Source organism: Brienomyrus brachyistius, chromosome 1 (assembly GCF_023856365.1).
Source record: "Brienomyrus brachyistius isolate T26 chromosome 1, BBRACH_0.4, whole genome shotgun sequence".
Classification (NCBI taxonomy): Eukaryota; Metazoa; Chordata; class Actinopteri; order Osteoglossiformes; family Mormyridae; genus Brienomyrus; species Brienomyrus brachyistius.
Window position 1 is genome coordinate 49,843,906 of NC_064533.1, and position 21,092 is coordinate 49,864,997.

A 21,092-nucleotide genomic window follows, 5' to 3' on the forward strand; every position below is an offset into this window, starting at 1 on the left:
TGTGTGAAAGGACTGCAAGCTTCAGGAACAATATTTACAAGCGCATTATATGCATAATTTAACTAAATCTACACATAATGTCACAATAACAGATTGTAATCAAGACTCTTACCGCAGCTGATATAGAAATGGCATGTTCAATTTTCGTCATTGTAACACAGATTATGCCAACACGATAAAATACACAATTTATGAATGGAAGACAGAAAGAAATATCATGACAGCCATATTAAGGATGAACTCCATTTCCCAGTAACCATTGCGGGAAGGTCGGCGGAAGTACTAGTCAGAAGCGCTCGAATTTACAGACGTGGGCCTGTTATAGTTGCTGTCTACAACATGGATGAAGTGAATGATTTGGTCATTAAGCTGTATGAAGTACAAGCAGTAAAATTTGGGTCATTCAAGTTGAAGAGTGGCATTAATTCACCGATTTATTTCGATCTGCGAGTTATAGTTTCGCATCCGTCTCTCATGAAACAGGTAGGTTCCTAAAAAATTCAGCTCCACACGTGTTCTGTCGTTTAATTCTCGGCTGAGGCTTAAGGACATAAGGCGGGCTTTTGTCCGGGTCATTACTGAAATAAGTCAAGTGAACGAAGTTTTGCCTTATTTTAGCAATATTAATTAAACACCAATCCCAAAACGGGAATTTTGATAACGTTTGTGACCTTATGAAGTGTAAAAAAAGAGAAGTGACCAGATGAAAAATTATTCGTTGTAATGCAAGAGTTCCGTGACTGTAGATTCTGGTAACGGATAAACAACCGGTATGTTCTGTTATATTATCACGTTCTCTGCGCGCTTCTTCCCCTCGTAGGTGTCCAATATCCTGTTCCAGCGTGCTAAACACGAGGTGCTGAATTTTGACAATGTGTGCGGCGTCCCGTACACGGCTCTTCCTCTTGCAACCATCATCTGCTCCGAACATGACCTGCCGATGCTCATTAGAAGAAAAGAAACGAAGGATTATGGTGCGTTGCATCGATGCATTGACTGATTTGGATACCCCTGATATACTCTGGGGGTCGGTGCCGGCATTGCGTCTTTATCTCTTATTAGTTAATTAATTTAGTTGGTTTAACACACTAGGGTTTTTCATCAGATGCCAGGCTTGTGTTTATTGTTAGGCCACTTAAAAAAAAAAATTGGTTCTCGTCCCCGCCGAAATGCCTTCGACCCGATTTTTTATTTTTTTTTTATTTCGTAAAAATCGCATGGAAAATGCCCAAGAATGACGAAATTTGAATTTCCCGCGCATTCCACATCGACGATTGATCCACAGTGTGTAATCCTAGTCTTGGAATGGTTTCATGAACCTAAATTTGTCTCTACCTGAGATGGGCTGGTGCAAAGATTTAAATCTGGGGAAGTGATGTGGTACATGTTCTTAAGTACTTGTTTGTAGAGTTGCATTTCCTTGTTCAACCATTCAGGTTCCTGTATTTTGTAAATTCCTCGTGTTTTAATACACTTTCTTTCTAGATATATATTTTAAAATCTTGGTTGTTCATTTAGAATGGGAATGACAAACAGAATATTGGTTTCAAATAGTATCATTTTTATATTCACGAATGAAACATCAGCATAAAGTATCCAAATCCATAGTTGGGAAGGCATTTATGAGATACACATGGATCAAGGAATTTACATTCTTGTATTTTCTTACATTTAATATATTTGAAACGCAACAAACGAAGAACTGAGGAGGCGTACTAAGTAGGTCTGCTCTCTTCGGTATGTATTTTCAAATATATATTTTCTTACATATTTGAAAGTCCAAACAGTCAATCAAAATTTGTAAAAAAAAAAAAAAAATCCCGCCCGCCCGACCCACCCCCTCCAAAAAAAAAAAAAGGACGAGAACCAATTTTTTTTAAGTGGCCTTAATTGTGGTCCCCCTTTCTCATTTTCTCCCTTTATAAATATAGGGACTAAGAAACTGGTTGAAGGAACTTTTCGTCCTGGGGATTGCTGTCTTATCATTGAGGATGTGGTGACAAGTGGAGGCAGTGTCCTAGAAACTGCTGAAGTGTTGCAGAAGGAAGGCTTGAGGGTGACTGATGCCATCGTGCTAATGGACAGGGAACAAGGCGGTAAAAAATGGCTGGCCGAGAAAGGGATCACACTCCACCCTGTCTTAACCCTCTCCGATCTCCTGTCGGTCCTTCACAAAGCAGGGAGGATCGATTCCGACACTGTGGAGAACGTTAATCAGTTCATCAAGGAGAACAGCTTCGAGGCCCCAGCCAATGGGCCATTACTTAACAGGATGTCCCACAAGGAACTGACTTACAGGGACCGCGCTGAGCATTCAGGCACCCACCCATTAGCAGTCCGTCTCCTGAGACTGATGGAAGATAAGAAGAGTAACTTGTGCCTTTCGGCCGACGTGACGCGTGCAGAGGAACTCCTGCGGCTGGCTGAGGAGCTGGGCCCCCTCATCTGTGTGCTGAAGACCCATGTGGACGTCCTGGAGGACTTCTCCGAACAAGTCGCCCAGAGACTCAAGGACCTGTCTGATAAGCATGGCTTCCTCATCTTAGAGGACCGGAAGTTTGCCGACATTGGGAACACGGTAAAATGCCAGTACGAAGGTGAGCTGAGCCTAAAGGATGTGTTTTATTTATCTGAACCCTTTGTTTATCATCGTTAACATGCACTGCCCGACCTAATAAAGTCATTATTTCAATTTAAATCAGCAAGCATGGAACAGCCAGTGTTTGGATAATTATTTCAGCTCAGCAACATTATGCAGCAATAAAGTGAAGGCAGCTGGGTACCTGAATCAACTATATGACCAGGTTATACCATCAGTGGGTTTTTTCTTTCCTAACGGCATGGACGTCTTCCAGGACAGTAATGATTCATCTTACTCCCTGAACCACTCTTTCACAACCGGAGTATGTGGAATTATTTTCACACATGAATTGGCCACCTCAGAGTCTTGATCTTAACCCCAATGAAAGTCTTTGAGATGTGCTGAATGAGACTTTAGAGTGGTTCAACTAACCTATCATCAGTGCAGGGTCTCAATGAGAAATCAATGCAAATCTATAGATGGGAAAAAATGTTGAGATTTTGCATAAGCACATGGAAACAACACACTGACAAATGTGCACCATAATCTAGTCCAGGTCCAGTGAAATATTGAAGTATGTGACATTTTTTGGCCAGGCAGTGTGGCAGGCAAGTGTAGTTGCTATTTAAATAGGTAAATCCAGTGTTTTACATATTTAGTACTGGATTCCCATCTTGTATAAAAGGTGCGGCAGCTTTCTGTCCAAATAGTAAGGTCACTACCAACTGACACGACATGAAAACTAAACACTCAAGCAACCTGAGCTGCTTTTCGCAACACGCCAGTTTAGCATTAGCATTAAAGCCTGTTTGGAGCAAGCTAGTAGGTTTGTATGGAGTTAGCATTAAGTGCACCGTATTTGTGATACTAGAAATATTACTGTGCTTTTCTGCTTTGTGTTTTTGTCAAATAGGCGGACTGTACCGCATCTCGTCCTGGTCCCACATCGTCACCGCTCACGCCCTGCCCGGCCCGGGAGTGATACAAGGGCTTCGTGCAGTCGGGCAGCCCCTGGGCCGGGGGTGCCTGCTTATCGCCCAGATGAGTTCCCAGGGCTCGCTAGCGACAGAGAGCTACACAGAGGCAGTGGTGAGTATGCAGGGAACGTCCCAGTTAATAGCTATATGCGAAATAGAACTAAAATAGGAATGTTTTCTGTTCTCTTAATGTCTATTTTTATTTAATCCCTTGTCTTAATCTTATCCTCTTCATTATTCCTGCATATGTATGATATAAGTTTTAATTAGTGGTCGCAGAAATTGTCATGATGATGAGCAGTCATGTTGCATCATTTTGTATTAACTTAATGAAACTAAGCTTAATATCTGAAATTGTAATATTTGTCCGGTCCAGTTTTTACAAATCTCACTGTTTTGCCAGATAAAAATGGCGGAAGAGAATTCTGACTTTGTGTTTGGATTCATCTGTGGTGGCAAGATCAACAGTAAAGCTGGCTTTGTGCACATGACACCTGGTGTACAGCTGCACCCTGGAGGTACGGCTTACCATGTTTAAATATAGCCATCTTAAGGCTGTGTGCTGTTATAGTCAATGGAATTTTGCCAAGTGTATTTCAAAAACAAGTTAAAACGTATTTATTCATTAGCACTTATGTTTCCATTATTGTTGCTGTAATTCATTATTTTTTTATTTTTTCTATATTCTCTTGCAGTTTGTATCTTTGCCACATGGTGGTGATATTGTCAAAGAAATTCCGTTTTAGTTTTGATGAAAGTTCAGTACAAGTCACAGCGGCATAATATATTTGAAACGTGTCACATTTACATTTCAGGTGATGGCTTGGGCCAGCAGTATTGTACTCCCAGCGAGGTCATTGGTATAAAAAAGTCTGATGTCATCATTGTGGGACGTGGCATCCTGGATGCACCAGACAAGGTGGTGGCTGCAGAGGAATACAGAAAGGCAGGCTGGGAAGCCTATGAGAAAAGAATCTCTGGAGACTGTGTGAAACCTTAGAGAGAAAAGCTTGACCACGACATATTTTTCTTTCCCAGCATTTATATATGTGTGTATATATGATTGTAACAGTTTATACAGGAAATTTTATATATAATGTTATACTTGCCAATTTACCACATGTGAACTTTAACCACTGCTATGTTATGGGTTGTAGTGCTAACAAAAGTTATGCATTCATTGGTGTCCCTAGACGAAATTTCTGGACTTTCCGCTGAATACATTTATTTGCTTCCCGGAAAACACTGGATGCATAATTCTTGTGGTCCTTCATCATTCTTATGTTCTTATTACTGTTACTCATATTTACTTGGAAAGTGAAAATGTGATTCTTGATCTACTTTTGAATTTGTAGAAATAAATGCTATGTAATACTATAGTATTACTATGAAATATGTTTCTCATTATTCCAACGTCTTGTGTGCATGGTTAAAATGTTAGTCTGCTCAAGTTTGGTTCTCTAGGTATACATCATTAAAAATAAAAAAACATCCAGCCTAATTTTTATAGGCAAGTTTAAACTCATTCCTGACGGATATTTAAACAGCAAAGAGTTGAGCATTTGGAACTGTCATTAATGAAGCAGCTATACCTAGAAATTCCGCTTTAAGCATGAATAGACTGGGATCCAGGCTGGACATCGACGGAGTTTGCCCTGCCAATAAATGACCATAGGTAACATAAGTTTGCTTGATCTTTAAATCTCGCTGCTGCTTAGACTTTCACCTGTTTCCCAGTGTTAACGTGAATTGTTGGATTATTGGAAAAGTATCTGAAAGACGACTATAAAAACAGGATAAAAAGAAAAGGGTAATGATTCATTAAACGTTTATTTCAATGGTTATTTATATCACAGATTTAGCGGTTTTGCTGACCGGCCAATAAATGTTATATAATAATAAGTAGTATCCTGTTAAGGGATCACTAACTTTTTCAAAATCTCATGCAACGTAATTTCAGGTACTTTCGCCAAGGCCCGACGAGCCGGAAAGCGACTGCTTTGCAAACGATATGGAAATCTATGTAAACTGGGTACTGATAAGGGGGCTGGCCGGCCATGTGCTGCCCGTGTTTCCTCTAGCACGATACCCTCTACGCTTCTTTTTTTCCTCGGGTTTTTCAACATCCAGCGAGATTATGACGATCGAGTCCGGCCGCCATGTCACTCTAATTAATGCTAATGAACTCCTATTTTCATAGCGAGAAAGGCTGGTGCAAGTGCCTGGAAAATCGCCGCCTACTGCCCACCCCCAAGGACTCCCGTGTCAATATTGGATTTGAGTAAAGGCAAGGTGCGACAGGTGTACATGAGGATCCTCTCTCTTTAAAGCCTTAAAAAAATTGTAATGGAGGGGTTACTATTTTTAACCCGACTATATAAACTCTTCATTGGACACATAGGTTCATTCCCCCCTAAAGTTGCGGTTGGAGGGACGCGTCTCACTCAGGGCGCCCCCTCCCCCCCAAGGAGAGCTACATCGTCACATCAGCTAGCATTCAGAAAAAAGCCGGTATGGGTAAGGTTTTACTTTATTATTTTTATTATTATTAAGTTCACTTTTGTCTGATTACAAACATAAATATGAGAAATAAATTGGTTTATTTCAAACTGGGTAAATATGTTGTATGTCAATAGGAATATCCTTTTAAAATGTTTTTTTCTGTTTAGAAAACAAGCATCTGGAAACATAATTATATTGCCTAGTTTTCCCGAATGCGGCAAGGGGACCAGATGCAAACGAGCCCGGATGAGCTGATTACTGACGTTGGATCCTGCCTGATCTGTGCCTGCCTCACGTTGAGCCACGCGTAACAATACCTGAACATTAAGTTTTGTTCGTTCGGCTCGCGTTAAGCAGGTACAGATTTGCGTCCCACCGAGGAAACTTCCACCAAACCAATGGAAGAGAAGAACAAAGAGATGACAGAAAGTTTGAGGAAACTCTTGGATCTTCCACTGATGTCAAGGTGAACCAGAGTCCCAGCATTTCCACCTGAAGGCTAAGGGAAATATATGAATGTGAATATACCCCCCATTATACAATACGCAATTCAGTCATTTAAAAGAACAACTGTTAATATATTGATTATAATATTAATTATCCGTCATAAAATATTCTTTGTATTATGTTATGATGTCAAGTTTACAGATAATCCTGAACATGAAATTTTGAAATCCCACGTAAATAGGTTTCATTTTCGGTTGCTCTGTGTTCTCACACTTAAAACTGGATTAACTAACTATTTCAGTTCAGTCGTACTTTATAAATATGTTGTGAAGTCATTATGTCAATAAGCAATGTCAGTTTTTAGGTCTTGAATTTAGGGAAATACAAACGGTGTAAAAGTGCGTGTACGTAACTGTTTCCTTGCATTATTTCAGCCAATTACAAGACGATTGCAGTTTCTGCCGTTTCTTCTTTGAGATTTATGTTACAGCTTAACGGATTCTCTAGAAATTCATCACATACTGTCTGCATATAACCAAGTAACCAGAATAAAGGAAAACTGATAACAGTACAGAGTACAACGTCTTCTGAAATTCTTACGGACATTTTCTTGTTGTTTTTTCCCCCTGCCTTTTACAAATTAATAAAATTGTCCTTTTCACTAAGATCCTTAAAACTGATGTAATCCATTAGCGAAAGTTAGCGGTACTATAGAGTGAATGCCAATCCATTTGCGCAGATCAAAGGTCTATATAGCGCCATGGTAATCTTTGAATTTGATCTTATTAACTAAAATAACAGTATTAAGTAACTTGCTCAAACCTTCAGATCTTTTGGACTCGAATGTTTTCTTTGTTTTACGTTAATAGAATAGAACATTTATTTGTAGTAACTTATAGTATAATTCATTATTGTGTAATGTACTGATTAATGGTAAAGATGTGAAAATATGACAAACTAGTTTTGCATAAGGCAACAGTATCTGGGAAAACAAAGCAAATCCCATTCGGAGTAAATATTTCTAAAAGCAGTATGACTGCACGGTGATTGTTTAAAACTGGTTGAAGCATAAGTATATATAATACGATGATATTAGAAGTGTATCATTCGAGCGAAGGATGTGAAAGGTCTAACCGGAGACCTGGGCTGTGAAATTTTGCTTCCGTATGCCTCCTTTCCTGCCAAGCAACTAATACCCGACACGATCTCCCGTATTCTGAAATACACAGCAAGTTTCTGTCGTGACGTCACACTCCAGTGTCCTGTACAACACCCACCTGTTGATATCAACAATAATAAAACCATCATAAAAACATCAGTGATTCGATTAAGAAAAATACCTTCGTTAAACACAACAACCTAATAATTTTCAGAAAATGTATTTATGTTGAACTCTTGCTTTGGGTTAAATATGAAACCCAGTTTTTCCAAGAGCTGCTTTTGTAAATAGAATTATTGTGACGGACGCTTGATTCAGAACATTTGTCTGGCCATTATCTGATCGAGCTTCACATCTGCAATCCCAAATGCACCTTTTCCCTAAAAAAGAAATAATAAAAAAAAATTCTCAACTAATTTTGCAGATTTTTATTTTATTTTGCAGGGTTTCCAGAGATGAATGGTTATGTTTATAGAGGCTGGACAACTGCTTACCTCTGGTGAAGTAGATGGTTATCTGTGACTGGGGGGGGTTGGTGTTTAGAAAATGGTTAAAAAGGTCACTGATGAAATATGCAAATGCCTCGGGGTGGTCTGGGGCAGCTCTTTGTGCGTTAGCTGCTAACGCCGCATGCTCCTGGTACAGAGGTGGGGGGGGGGGGGGGGGAGGTGGGTGGTTATGGGGGAGCAGAAGTCTTCTGTCCTCGGGCAGAGTGTCGTACGTGATGAGCTGTAGCAAGAGCAGATGTTACCTGTGTGACCTGTTCACATTTGTCCTCTGGTGGATTAGTTTCCATGGCGATGGCAAACACGTAGAGCCAGCAGTCACTGTCTATTCACCGGCTAATCAAATAGCCCGTCCCGGTGTCAGACGAGGAAACGTGGCCGCCCTGCCTGACCGCTTGTGTCATCGATACTAGCTGTTTGACGCTGCTGTACCTGTTCATGTAGATGACGTGCATACTCCATGATGAACCCTTATCTGTTAACCGTGCAGTACTTTGAACCCCTTCACGATCAGTATAGGGATTGCAAATTGATCCGCAACATTATCACTTAAATAATCTCAGTTTTGAGTATTTGAAAGGCTAGGGCAGGGTTGGCCAATCTTATCCGCAAAGGGCCGCTGTGTGTGCAAGTTTTCACTGCAACTCCCTAATTAGGTCACTAATTAGAGGACTGATTGACTGAAGAGTCCTCACACCTGGGTTTTAACAGCTGACCTAAAGGTTACCTCAATAACCTGCACACACACCGGCCCTTTAAGGATATGATTGGCCGTCCCTGAGCTAGGGCATATGAATGCATGCCACAAACTTCGATCGGTGCGTCAGTGAGTATACTTCAAAATGGCATCTTGAGAATGAATCTTAGGTGGTAGCCATTTTTCGTTAAGCACATATGTTCTGCTGGTGAGCTGCTGATGTTTACGTAATGTTTCAGAAGCTGTTATTCGGAGGACATTGTGTCTTCTGTTACCATGGAGAGCCTGGAATCTGTCTTAGCTTTTCACAGAAAAAAAAGCATATAAACATACATATAACCAATCAGCTCCCCTTCTCTCCAATATCCCACAATTTAATTTCTAATCAAATAGCTCTATTGCGGCAACTGTGGATTTAAATGATGGAAGATGGAAGGCAAGGACGGCAAAACACTGAATGGATGCTAAAAGGCAGATGTGCAAACACTGTTGTTTGCCCTGGTTACCGGCTCTGCACTGATAGGATGTCATTTTCATTACTTTCAACTTGCGACACCCCCCTCACTCCCCTCCCCACCTTCAACCAGCTGTTCAGGTTCGCTCTATAAGGGCAAACATAAAAACACCTTAGTGTTTATGACACGGTAGATGAACATGTGTAGATGAGTTCAGCCCTGAGCAGACCTAAGTGAATAGACCAAACCAGTCCTCAGGGTCACACACACCTTCAATACGTTTCACATATGCTCATTATCATTTGTCATTCAGCAGGTTTGAAATATTAACACTGATCTGAATAATCGCAATGCTGACAAACGTTACACTTCTCACCATACATGTAACACCCGATAAAAGCGTTTTCGTTTCTTTATCCCATGTGTCTGAAAACACTTGAAACGGTTAGACTGATATTAAAATATGGATTGAGAATACGTCTTTGTAGGACCTCAACAGAAGAGATTAAAAATATTCAAAGCCGAACGGAGAGGAAATCAGAGGTGGCGTGAATGTGAAATGGAAATGAGGTAAAAGCCGAATTTCCCAGTTAAATGAGGTCACAGCTGATGCAGAGCAGAGACAAGATCTAATCATTCAAATGGGCAAACAAAGGACCCAGCTGCCTGTCCCCAGAGTGGCCCTTGTTACCGCAGCAGAAGTCAGCAAACCTGACTGGAGTCCAGGACCTGGCAAGTGAGAAAGAAATAGCAGGATGAAAAGGTTGTGGTCATGTGCCCGCATCCATGCCCCCCCCCCCCCCCACCCATCACCAACACCAAGGCACACATAAAGAGCTGAACACCCAAAAAAGCCAATAAAGAATACAGAAATCAGTTATTGGATAGAGCAAGATATTCAGTAAAATATCTACCCTCCTTGCACCTACTCTGCCATATGTAACCAATGAAATATGCCGCCAAGATCTCTTAAAATAAAGCAGTATCTGGTTTTTGAGTGGTCTGGAACACCACTCATATTTCATAATTCTACATCCTAGAATGGAAATATCATGTGCCTGGTTTTAGATAACCACACCCACTTGCACTCATAGTCTGTGCCAATGAAGATAGCACCTCTCATTTATTCCCTTCACAAAAAATCCAAAAGTCTGATCTTAATGTATGCCTTGGGTTAGGGATGGGTTAAAACAGAGTTGAGGTTAGGATTAGGAATTAGGGTTAGATCTAGAATGAGGTTCGGTATTAGGGTAGGGGGTTGTGCCTTTGTTGTAATTAGGGAATATGTGGTTATACTAAGTTTGCCATTGGGTTTAGGGATGGCCATTGTTTTCAGGGTGGATTACATTTTAGGACTGGGTTAATGGTTTGGTTTAGGATTAGGGTTGATTGGTTGGGGTTAGGATTGATAGGTAACTGTTAGAATTTAGCCCAGACTTGACTGCTCCTCTAAAACCAGTCGTCAACCACTGGTACACTACTGAGCTCTGTCTCCCAAAGGTAGAGAGGGGGCTGATACACTAAAATAGACTGAAATGGGGTGACACATTGTGAAAAGTGAGAAAGAACATCCATCCATCCATCCGTTTTCCAAACCGCTTTTTCCTACTGGGTCGTGGGGGGTCCAGAGCCTATCCCGGAAGCAATGGGCACGAGGCAGGGAACAACCCAGGATGGGGGGCCAGCCCATCGCAGGGCGTGAGAAAGAACAATGACAATGAATTCTGGGAATGCTCCACCCATAGAAAAAAACTCTGGTAAGTTAGGCTATGAGCACAGTATGGAAAAGAACCTCCATATTTTTTTTGTTCTTGGTTTAGCTGCTTATACCCAGATGACAAACCTAAAGAGATTCCCAGGCAATGAAAAATGGTCTCCAAAACCTTGAACTGGGGTCCTGGGTTACTTGCTATGTCTTCTCGCATGCCATAAAAACTCAAAATATGTGCTGAAAGATTGTTTGGGTCAATTTTGGAGCAGACAGTAGCTTGTTATCTTAGATAACCAATTGATCACTTTAAACCCTTGAGACTGAGGGAGATCTGTTGCTATGTTGATATCCTGGTAAGAATTGTAACTGACATTAGTGGAGAGTCCATGGGGTCTTTGATTGAGCCCATAATCCATTGAACATAATTCTGGATATCCTCCTTCATTTCCATTGTCCTTAGTATGTGTCTGAATCCCAGTGAAGTATGTGCTCACTGGGCTCAAATTTAGGTGGGCACCTACTTTCTGTATGGAGGAGTAGAAGGCAGGGCAGTATTATTCTGTACCACATGATAAATCTTGTCTGGTAACTCCCATCTTAAAGGCGCGACAAAGCAGGTTGGGGCAGGATGGTGTCAGCAGGTGAGAAGCTTTAGTCTAGGTTGAACCTACTAAATAGGGAGTCCCCTTTGGAATTCTTCTACCCCAGGAGGTAGGTGACCGTGAACCTGAAATGCACAAAGATCATGCCCATTGGGTTTGCTGAGGGTTCAACTGTTTTGCATTATGGATATATTTCAGGTTCTCGTGATCTATAAGCAGCTATAATGCCTGTCCCCATCAAGGCAATATTCTTCAAGGGTCACTTTTATTGTCAGCAGTTCTTGAATCCTTATGTCATATTTTCGCTCCATCCCTGACAGATTATGTGAGTAAAAGACTTTGGAGGAGCCTCTAGGTTGAAACAGCACAGTCCCAAAAGTGATATCCAAAGCATCCACTTATAATGATGAATGCCATCTTGGGGAGAATATTAATAAATCATCAATGTAAACGGTAAGAGACCAGTCAATTAAGTTATGAAAAATGGTGCTGATAAATGACTGGAATACTGAGGTGGCATTAGCGAGTCCAAAAGGAATCACTAAATATTCATATTTACCATGTCTAGTAATGAATGGGTCCTCGGTTTGTCACTCTCCTGTATATGGATCAGATTGTAAGTACTCTGCAGGTCCGACATAGTAAGTTACTGAGCTGACTGAACTTGCTCCAACAAGGCAGGAGTCAAAGGTAGTGGAAAGCTGAACTTGCTAGTAACTTCAAGAGTGTAGTAGTCAATACATGGACACAGTCCCCATCCTTCTTTTCTAAAAAGAAGAATCCAGAAGCAATCAGGGAGGTGGATGGCTAGATGAATCCAGACTGAAACACCTTCTCGACATACTGGTCACTGAGATTCTGCTAAGGTTAAGGGGTAAATGTGGTTTTTGGTCAGGGTAGAACCTGGAAGCAAGTCAATAGCACAATCCCAGGGATGATGCGGGGGTAATTTGCGTGGATTTGTCTTACTGGAGTCAACCAGGAAGTTGTTATACTGGGGGAAATGTGAAATCTGATGATGGGTCACTGTAAACAAGTGGTAAAGCCGGTAGCATTCCAAGCAGTGATTTCACCCATATGCCACAAGATATGTGGCTTGTGATTGCACAGGCAGGGATATCCGAGTACCAAAGGATCATGATAAGATTTAATCACAAAGAGTTGGATGAGTTCCTGATGTAACAGACCGAGTTGTAAGAGGATGGGCTTGATGCATTGTGTGATGGAACCGTCACCCATTAGAGACCCGTCCAGAACATGAATGTGAAGCAAAGTTTTCACTTGTTGCATGGGCAGGTTCAGTTGGGAAGACAGAGTAATTTCAATGAAGTTTCTAGCTGCTCCAGAGTTTATCAAGGCTGTGGAAACATGAGTACCAGATTCAGGGTGAATCGTAACAGGTAAGGTGAGCCGTTTATGTATAATATTAAACTGAAGACCTAACTTGTGGTACAGGAGTTCTCCCAAGGAAGATTGACACTAGGAGATGACATGACTGGGCTCTCTGCAATAAAGGCAGAGCCGATCAAGCATTCATTGCTCTGATTCATTGCATCTGAGCAGGAGAAGCTCTTCCAAAGTATATGATCTCTGTTCCAACAGCAAGAGGAGGGGAGATAACGGGCTGCCAGAAGTGGAGACACTAGGGGCTGAGGTTGGAGACAGTGGCAATCCTGGACCAAATTATCTAAGCAGATTGAGAGACAGAGATCTTCCAAACAGAGATCTTTGCCCCAGCAGGCCTTCTCTGCCTGTAGGTTGGGATTAATACTTCTGCAGTTTTCCATGAGGAAATCTGGTTGACTCCACCCACTAGCAGCAGCAAGGGTCCAGAGTTTAATGGTGAATTTGGACACAGGGCAAGATTGTTAGTGGCGTTCATGTAGCTGCTCACTTACATCTTTGCCTTGAGAGGAATGAATGAAAACTTCCTTAAAGTATTTTGCAAATGCGGCAACAGAGCGGGGGATCGGGCTGCTTTAATGGTACCAGGCAGTTGCCCACTAATGAGTTTATCTGGTTTGAAGCAACATCATGAAGTTGACCAGGTCAGTTTCCGTGGCCAGCAAGATATTGTTATGGTAGGTGAATAGCTCATCGTACATGAGGAAGCCACAGCAGTATTCAGATGAAACATCATTCAGCTTTGGGATTTGGAAGAGCCAGCACTGGTGTTGCAGTTTAGTCAGCAGACAAATCCTACAGATGCCACTCCAGATAAGCCAATGTGCTGCAGGGCTTTGCTCGATCCATATTTGGCCAGAACTCCTCTAACAGGGAATCCTGAAGCAGAGCAGATGGAAATCAGAACCAAAGGTAAAAGACAGGGTCAGTAAGCCAGAAGGTCGGTCCTGGAGGCTGCAGGGAAAGGCAGGCACTCGTGCAGACACAGGAAAGTGGAGATGAACACTTAAACTGAAAGGGCGATCAGGGAACTTGTTTTCCAGGCAGGGGATCAGGGTTGATACACACATCAAAGCACACAGGAGAAAATTCAGACACTCTAGAAAGAACGTAACACTGGGTAACTGTTCATTAGACAATTCCTCACACAGAAAGAACTTGCTCAAGTGGTTAAATAGGTTAGACAATTAGTGAGAGTGAAAACAGAATAACTAATACCTGAGTGACCTGCTGAGGGGTCATGGCTGTGGTATAGATGGAGGGCCAGAACCTAGCTCCTTAAAATGCTCTTCAGTTTTAAGCTTCCAGGGGGTGATGAGATTCACTCTGGGTTCCTGAAGTCTCTTGGCAATGTGGGACTGTCTTAGCTGAAATGCCTCTTCAACATTGCTTGGAGGTCAGGGACACTGATTCTGTGGAGAACTGATAGACTGGGGCGGTGGTCCCACTATTTAAGAAAGGGGACTGTTTCCAATTTCAGGGGGTCACTCATCTCACCTAATACTCCTTCGCCATGGATCTAGACATGGGGATCCATCTGTTAGTAGAACCTCAGATCTAGGAGGAGCAAAGCAGATTCCATCCTGGTCGTGGAATACTGGATCAGTACTTTACCCTCAAATGGATACTGGAAGATTAATGGGAGTTTGCCTAACCAGTCTACATTTGTTTTGTGGACTTGGAAAAGGCAAACGCTGTGTCCCTTGGGGCATCCTGCAGGGGGGCGAGGGGGGGGGGGGGGGGGGGGGGCTCCAGGAATGTGGGGTGTAGGGTCCGCTGTTATGGACCATTAAGTCCCTGTCTCACTGTATAGCCAGAATGAGAGATCGGTTCACATTGTTGGCAGAAAGTCAGATTCATTTCCAGTGATTGTAGGACTCTGCTCAGACTGTCCTTTGTCACCAATTCTGTGTATAACTTTAATGGACAAAGATTCTGAGTGCGGCCAAACTGAAAAGGGTGGATTGGCCCCTCAAGCTGTATAACTGGGTGAATGAAGAATGGAGCGGGAGACTGACAGGTGTACTGGTGCTGCATCAACAGTAATGCGGAAGTTGTACCAATCTGTCCAGTTAATGTGAGGGTGCGGTTTGGAATCATGGTTAAATCCAGGGTTATAACTATGATAATAGTGTTGACCAAGTCTCAGAATTAAGGAGAGTTTTGGTTAGAGTTAGCACTAAATTTTATAATATTGTTTGTTGTAGGGTCAGAGTTCGTCAAAATCCATTCATACATTTTTCCTAGTCAGGGTTGTGGGGTGGACCAGAGCACCTTCAGAGCCTATCCTGAAGAACAATCCAGAATGGGCCACCAGCCCATCACAGACAATTTGGTAACTCACACTTAGATTGTGAGTTTCTGGAGGACACCCATGGTGACATGGGGAGAACATGCACACTACACACATGGAGGCATAACAGAGACTCGAACGCTGCTCCCAGAGATGTGAGGCAAGAATGCCAACCACTGTGCCACACCTTTGGTAAAATATATACAAATCAGTAGGTTATTACACATTGTCTGTTATGTTGGTACATTCCAGATCCCTTATCCAGACCAGCACTTGTACTCTGCCCAGCACTTTGCCTCACCTGAATACTAAGATCACCTGCACCTAATAAGCCTAATATGCCATTTTTAGACATGTTTAAGACCTACTTGTTTGCCAGTTTGTCAGCCTTATTGAGTTTTTTTTTTTGGTTTCCTTAATTTTTTTTCTTATTTAGTCTGCATTAGAGTACAATTTTAATCAATTATTCGACGATTTTGGCTAGTTTTGATGATTTTCGCATGAAATACCACATGCTTTACATTGTATGGCTAAACAATTCAAACTGTTTCCTAAACCATAATAGCTGGCTTCTGGGTTAGTTAAATAAGAAGTTAAATTGGTGTATTTGGGTCTAGGGTTAGTTGCTTCTATTGCATCGGTTGTTTTTACCCACCATTTTGAGTCGGCCCTGCAATAAATCAGTATTACCACAAGATGTCGCTTGTGGCAGCTTTTATGCTTCGACTCAGCAGGGATTTCATAAGCGTTACTGGGTCCGGGCTCCAAAATGTTGGTGTTACACCCCTATAAATGTCTGTTTATTTTAACGCCCAAAAGCACAATGCAAAATTTAAACTCTAAAAATATGCAAGGGTTGAAACAATATTGTGAAGAAAACCAAATCAAAATCTCATACAAAGTTGTGATTTACAGGCAAGGGGTTGATATACAGAATTACACCTTAGAAATGAGTGATCAGGTAAAACTCACAATGCTTCATAAAAGGAAGCTGTATTGGAACAATATTTATGAAATAAAGGAAATTGTCTGCTGGTGCATCTAATTGGCAAGTGATCATTTCAGGGTAACTTGTAGACTGAATTACAGGTATAAAGTCTGGTCGATTGGTGGACATTCATCCATGTAGTAAAGGTGATTCAGCTCTTAAATTAGGTTTCAAGTAAGATCTTCATGTTCTCCATGTATTTCTGGAAAATGCGCTACAGTTCCGAAGGACGCAAAGTGCAGCATCTTAATTTGCTCACAGTCTCCATCCTTCTGAAACCATTATTTCCTCCAGTTCCCGGTCAAACTGTCACGTTAGTACATTCCCAATGTGGCCAGCCAGTTGCTGCGGGGGTTGGGGGGAGGGGTGCAGACCACTGTTTTGATGAATCAGAAAAACCCCGCACCCACGACAATGACGGCAACAAAACCCCTGACAATGGTTTGGACTAATGTGGCTTTTCTGACACAGTGCTGATTGTGCAGAGCTTGTGCAAATTCTGCACTGAATGTGAAAACCAGGACTATAAAAGCATTAGAGAACCTGCTCCCTTTTTCATTGCTTATTGACAGGTCTCACATAGGTATGTAAGTATTTTCCCACTCCAGAAAAGGGCAAAGCAAAGATTCCTACGTTTCTGTAAAGAACGCTAAGAGATGGATGGTGGTGCATGAGGATGGCTGGTAGATCTTGATTATTATTCATGTGGCGATGATAGTTAAGACCAGTTTTTCAGATTCCACTAAGGCTGTTAGGCTGTTGGTGATCTCCAGATGTTAGCTTCTACACACTGATAAACTGATGGACGGGTCTTCCAGGCAAGCGCGGTACCCTGTCTCTAATGCTTTCTGTACCCCCAACCCCCAGTGAGGGAGAGCGCTGGCAAGAGGAGCAGCCATGAACACTCAACAAATTCAGACGGAGCAGAGGGGGCCGTTTAGAATCACAGTCTGGGAGGAGGAGAACTTCCAGGGTAAACGCTGCGAGTTCATGCAGGAGTGCAGGAACATCTTGGAGAGGGACTTCCGCAAGATCCGCTCTATCAAAGTGCAAAATGGAGTGTAAGTCACTCCCCGGGGTAGCGTGGCTGCTCTGGGGTCAGGGTCATGGTCCTGAGTGCCATCAAACTCCAGAAAGACTAAGCTTCAAGTATGCTCATATCGAAGTGTCATGAATATTGAATGGAATTTCTGTAGTATTTTAGTTCTAGTGAAAATTAGACAATGTAAAGTATTTGTTTACTTTGAATAATGTTATATGTCAGTTTAGAGAAGAACGGCAGCTCACTTTGGCCTACTGTGCTATGTCTGATATGTGTGAATTTCACTGCTTAATTGCATATCTGTCAGGGAGGCCTGGTTATAATTAGATTTGTGGGAAAATTAACTAATAATTTTTTCATACAGAATTTAATTGCTTGCTAGGCACTGACTATCCAAAGCAGAAGGGATTGATTTAGCTAATTTATGGATGTGAGACCAAATACCCTTTGTAGTTAATGCGACATAATGGGGATTTGTGCCACACTTGTTTTCAGAATTTCCATTTATCTTTGCACCCAGATATACCTCCATCTCTCCACTGCACTTACCGTTTCCTGTCTTTCTCTGTGCTGTTCAAACTTCTTTTAGATTTGCAGGGTTTGAGCATCCTGAGTTCCAAGGCCAGCAGTTCATCCTGGAGAAAGGGGACTACCCTCGCTGGGAAGCATGGAGTGGAAACATTGGCTACAGAACGGAACACCTGCTCTCTTTCAGACCAATCAAATGTGCCGTAAGCTCTCTTCAAAATGAGTTGGTTGTCATGATACATTGATAAATACTGAATATACTCCATGTGTGTTTCAGCATTTAGGGGCTGGAATGGGTGTTGAATGAATCTGGACCATTTACTTAGGATGAAACACGTCTTCATATAATGTTTGCATTGCTTCTTATTGTGTAAATTGTGAAACAATAAAAAAAAATATATGTTATCCAAGGTAACTTCCAAAGCACGTTTAAAAAAATCTGTTGCTGCCATTGCGAAAAACCCATAAAAAATATTAAAATGCATGAAGACAGAAGTGATAATCTGTTTTTGGTTGACATGGAACGAACGCTAACAAACCATTATCTCCCCCCCCCCCAAAAAAAGATCCACAGTGACAGCAAGGTGACCCTCTATGAGTGCAGAGATCTCCAGGGACACAAATTTGAGGTCTGTGATGACTACCCCTCCCTGCAAGCCATGGGCTGGTGTAGCAAGGAGGTTCCCTCCATCAAAGTCAATTCTGGAGCGTAAGTCAAACATCCATATCACAGATTCCTTTTACCAGCTATTTTACACATGAGCAGGAGTCACCATTCAAAGTCAATTGGACCTGGAGGTTTTACATGACGTGTTTAATTGATGAGCAAGTCGCCCTCTTCCCAAATAACCAGTTAGCATTGAGGGTAAAACGAGAAGCAGGAGTCTTCAAGCCAAGAACTTATTCCATGTCCACCCTTTGACAGCTGGGTGGCTTACCAGTATCCTGGTTACCGTGGATACCAGTACATCCTTGAGAGGGACCGGCGCGAAGGAGAATACAGAAACTACAATGAATACGGCACCCAGGCACAAACGCATCAGATCCAGTCCATTCGCAGGATCCAGCATTAAGTCCAGAGAATATGAATGGTTCTGATCTGCCCTATATGGTGGAACAACATGTGATAAATTAGGAAATGAAGGATTTATCCAAAGATGGAAAAAAAACTGCTCCCATAGGTTCATTGACTATTATTTAACCTCCCATCTAAGGGACACACTGGACTGTGTTAGTACAGAGGCTTGCAGTTGTCCAACAGTACCTTCAAACAAAATTTTCTTAACTAAAGTGTGCATTTTTCATTTTCAGTTCTAGGTTTCAGCTTTCAAAAATAGATTCTCCTTTGTACTGACTGATGACAAATTATGGGACTGTAATTTGTAGATGAATTATCCACCCTAAAGCAGTCTTTTGTGTTAGGAATAAGATGCACATTCTTTCTGTTGAATTGTACTTTTAATAAACAAAAGCATGACTTCACCATTCCTGATTTCCCCGCTAGTTGTATTACGATGAGATTATCTAAGACGAAATTTTAAGTTTTAATCTGATGCGAGTTTCCCTATCCCAGTTGTATAAGAACCACTCACTGGTAATTTATGTCGATATAAACATTTGTAATCTAGTGGTTTACAATATAAAATTCCACCTTCATAAAATATTTTAAAACATGCCTGAGCTTTATATAAATTCGCATATTTATTATGGAATCCGTTGAAACAGGCTATATGTTACATTTAATTCTCTTCATTTTGACAGAAATGTTGTCAAGCAGAGTTTGCGTATTGTCGTAGGGTAGGTCACTATCTGTAATTATGTCGGTTGGATGAACTGTCCAGGGTACTGACTGTATACCGGAAAATGTGTAAAATAAGAAAGCGAGTCATACGATTGCGTAAAAGCTCATTTAAAAAAAAATCACGCGACTCAAACAAATACCTGCTTTCGCCATCCCACAGCACGGCATGACGACTAGCAGACGCCAAGAATTATAGCTGTTTTAATAGCCGATTTATATTGGACTATTCTTGCTCCACAAAACTGATTTTTACACAGATTAAATAAGTTAATATATAGCACAAAGTGTACCGTCGCCTACAAAAATACATGCGTAAAAATGCCAAAATCCAAATAACGTATGAGTGACTGGCTTTCAAACCAGCAGGCGTGACGGGTGTGGAGTTACACTAACATCCGTCTAGGAATCCGCTTCAGCGTTTGTGCAGCCTGTTTGTATATAACACTCACAGGGTGCCTCACACCCACACCACACTGGGCCATGTACATATAACGAACTAAGAAAAACACTGTCACACACCCAGTCCAGGATTTCCTTATAAATGTTCAACTAAACACACCTTTCTCAAATATACTTTCCTCTTCCAGGTGATTTAAACAGGCACACATTTCAGATCTAACATTTCCATGTTGCTCAGATGGTAGAGACAGTTGTTTTTTTTTAATCGTTCCTAACTTGAAAACCCGACAAACCAGGTAAGTTCAATTCTTAATAACGACGCAGAAATAAAATAAACATCTTAATCCATGCGAATGAAATAGAAAAGTATAGGCGAATAGATGTATGGTATCCAAGCAGATGCTTATTCCAGTGATAGGTTACTTTAATGATGTACGCTTTGTATGTTTAGAATTTCGCAGCTTCAATGGGTTTCAGTATGTTTTTAATTTCCTAACTATTCCGATCAGGGAAGAGCATGTTGACACACATAATTATGCCAAAAGCCTTTGTCTGAAGTTAGTTGTTTCCTTTTTTATAATTCTGGGAATCATGTAGGCCTTATGCAATATCACTGCCCAGACTTCACCATTGATTTTAATGTGGAAATAAACTGAAACATTTGTTTTTTTGAGATATATATTCAAAAACCGGATTTTGGTAAAGTGTTTAATCATGTCTTTGGAATATTCAAATTTTTCCCAATAACAATTTTCCACAATAATATCCAGCGAAGAGGTAACATAACTGGTTCCAACAGCAGTCAATGTATACGTATGCAACCTTACTAACATCTATTAGTGCTTATTTATGGCAGCAGCATTTAAACGTATTAAATTATCCTGCATTCTCGACCTTTGAAATTATCCTGCATTCTAGGCTTGTTTTAAGTTGCCTGCGACCTGTTTAAAGACTCAGGCAGCTAAAGCAAGTCTTGGACGCTGGAAATAATTCTTCCGGA

At 41.4% G+C, this 21,092-nt stretch overlaps 2 protein-coding genes and 1 long non-coding RNA gene across 4 annotated transcripts; all 3 read left to right on the forward strand.

The window, feature by feature from the left end:
• The first annotated feature begins 56 nt into the window (after window positions 1-56).
• On the forward strand, window positions 57-4,951 carry LOC125741493 (uridine 5'-monophosphate synthase-like). Of its 2 annotated transcripts, none has more exons than XM_049012742.1 (6): window positions 57-483; window positions 821-974; window positions 1,932-2,597; window positions 3,495-3,670; window positions 3,935-4,076; window positions 4,374-4,951. In XM_049012742.1, exons 1-6 carry the CDS (start codon window positions 196-198, stop codon window positions 4,556-4,558), a joined length of 1,611 nt encoding a protein of 536 aa, XP_048868699.1. In that variant the 5' UTR covers window positions 57-195; the 3' UTR covers window positions 4,559-4,951. The 2 variants fall into 2 exon arrangements, with proteins under 2 accessions (XP_048868699.1, XP_048868700.1); XM_049012743.1 differs by having other exon boundaries at window positions 3,962-4,076.
• Window positions 4,952-5,849: 898 nt separating this feature from the next.
• On the forward strand, window positions 5,850-7,078 carry LOC125741636 (uncharacterized). Its single transcript, XR_007397825.1, has 2 exons — window positions 5,850-6,075; window positions 6,228-7,078. It is a non-coding gene; the product is annotated as an uncharacterized LOC125741636 (long non-coding RNA).
• Window positions 7,079-12,919: 5,841 nt separating this feature from the next.
• Window positions 12,920-19,321, forward strand: LOC125741624 (beta-crystallin A2-like). Its single transcript, XM_049012791.1, has 5 exons — window positions 12,920-13,037; window positions 17,190-17,383; window positions 17,954-18,095; window positions 18,459-18,601; window positions 18,818-19,321. The coding sequence occupies exons 2-5, from the start codon at window positions 17,220-17,222 to the stop codon at window positions 18,963-18,965; spliced, it is 597 nt and encodes a 198-aa protein (XP_048868748.1). The 5' UTR covers window positions 12,920-13,037; window positions 17,190-17,219; the 3' UTR covers window positions 18,966-19,321.
• Window positions 19,322-21,092: the final 1,771 nt, after the last annotated feature.

Excerpts from the sequence above, each read along its gene's own strand:
- LOC125741493 (XM_049012742.1), top strand. The coding sequence starts at position 196 with ATGGAAGACAGAAAGAAATATCATGACAGCCATATTAAGGATGAACTC. Across the intron at positions 975-1,931 it reads AAAAGAAACGAAGGATTATG|GGACTAAGAAACTGGTTGAA; the intron begins GTGCGTTGCATC and ends TTATAAATATAG. Across the intron at positions 4,077-4,373 it reads TGTACAGCTGCACCCTGGAG|GTGATGGCTTGGGCCAGCAG; the intron begins GTACGGCTTACC and ends TTTACATTTCAG.
- LOC125741624 (XM_049012791.1), top strand. The coding sequence starts at position 17,220 with ATGAACACTCAACAAATTCAGACGGAGCAGAGGGGGCCGTTTAGAATC. Across the intron at positions 18,096-18,458 it reads TCAGACCAATCAAATGTGCC|ATCCACAGTGACAGCAAGGT; the intron begins GTAAGCTCTCTT and ends CCCCAAAAAAAG. Across the intron at positions 18,602-18,817 it reads ATCAAAGTCAATTCTGGAGC|CTGGGTGGCTTACCAGTATC; the intron begins GTAAGTCAAACA and ends ACCCTTTGACAG.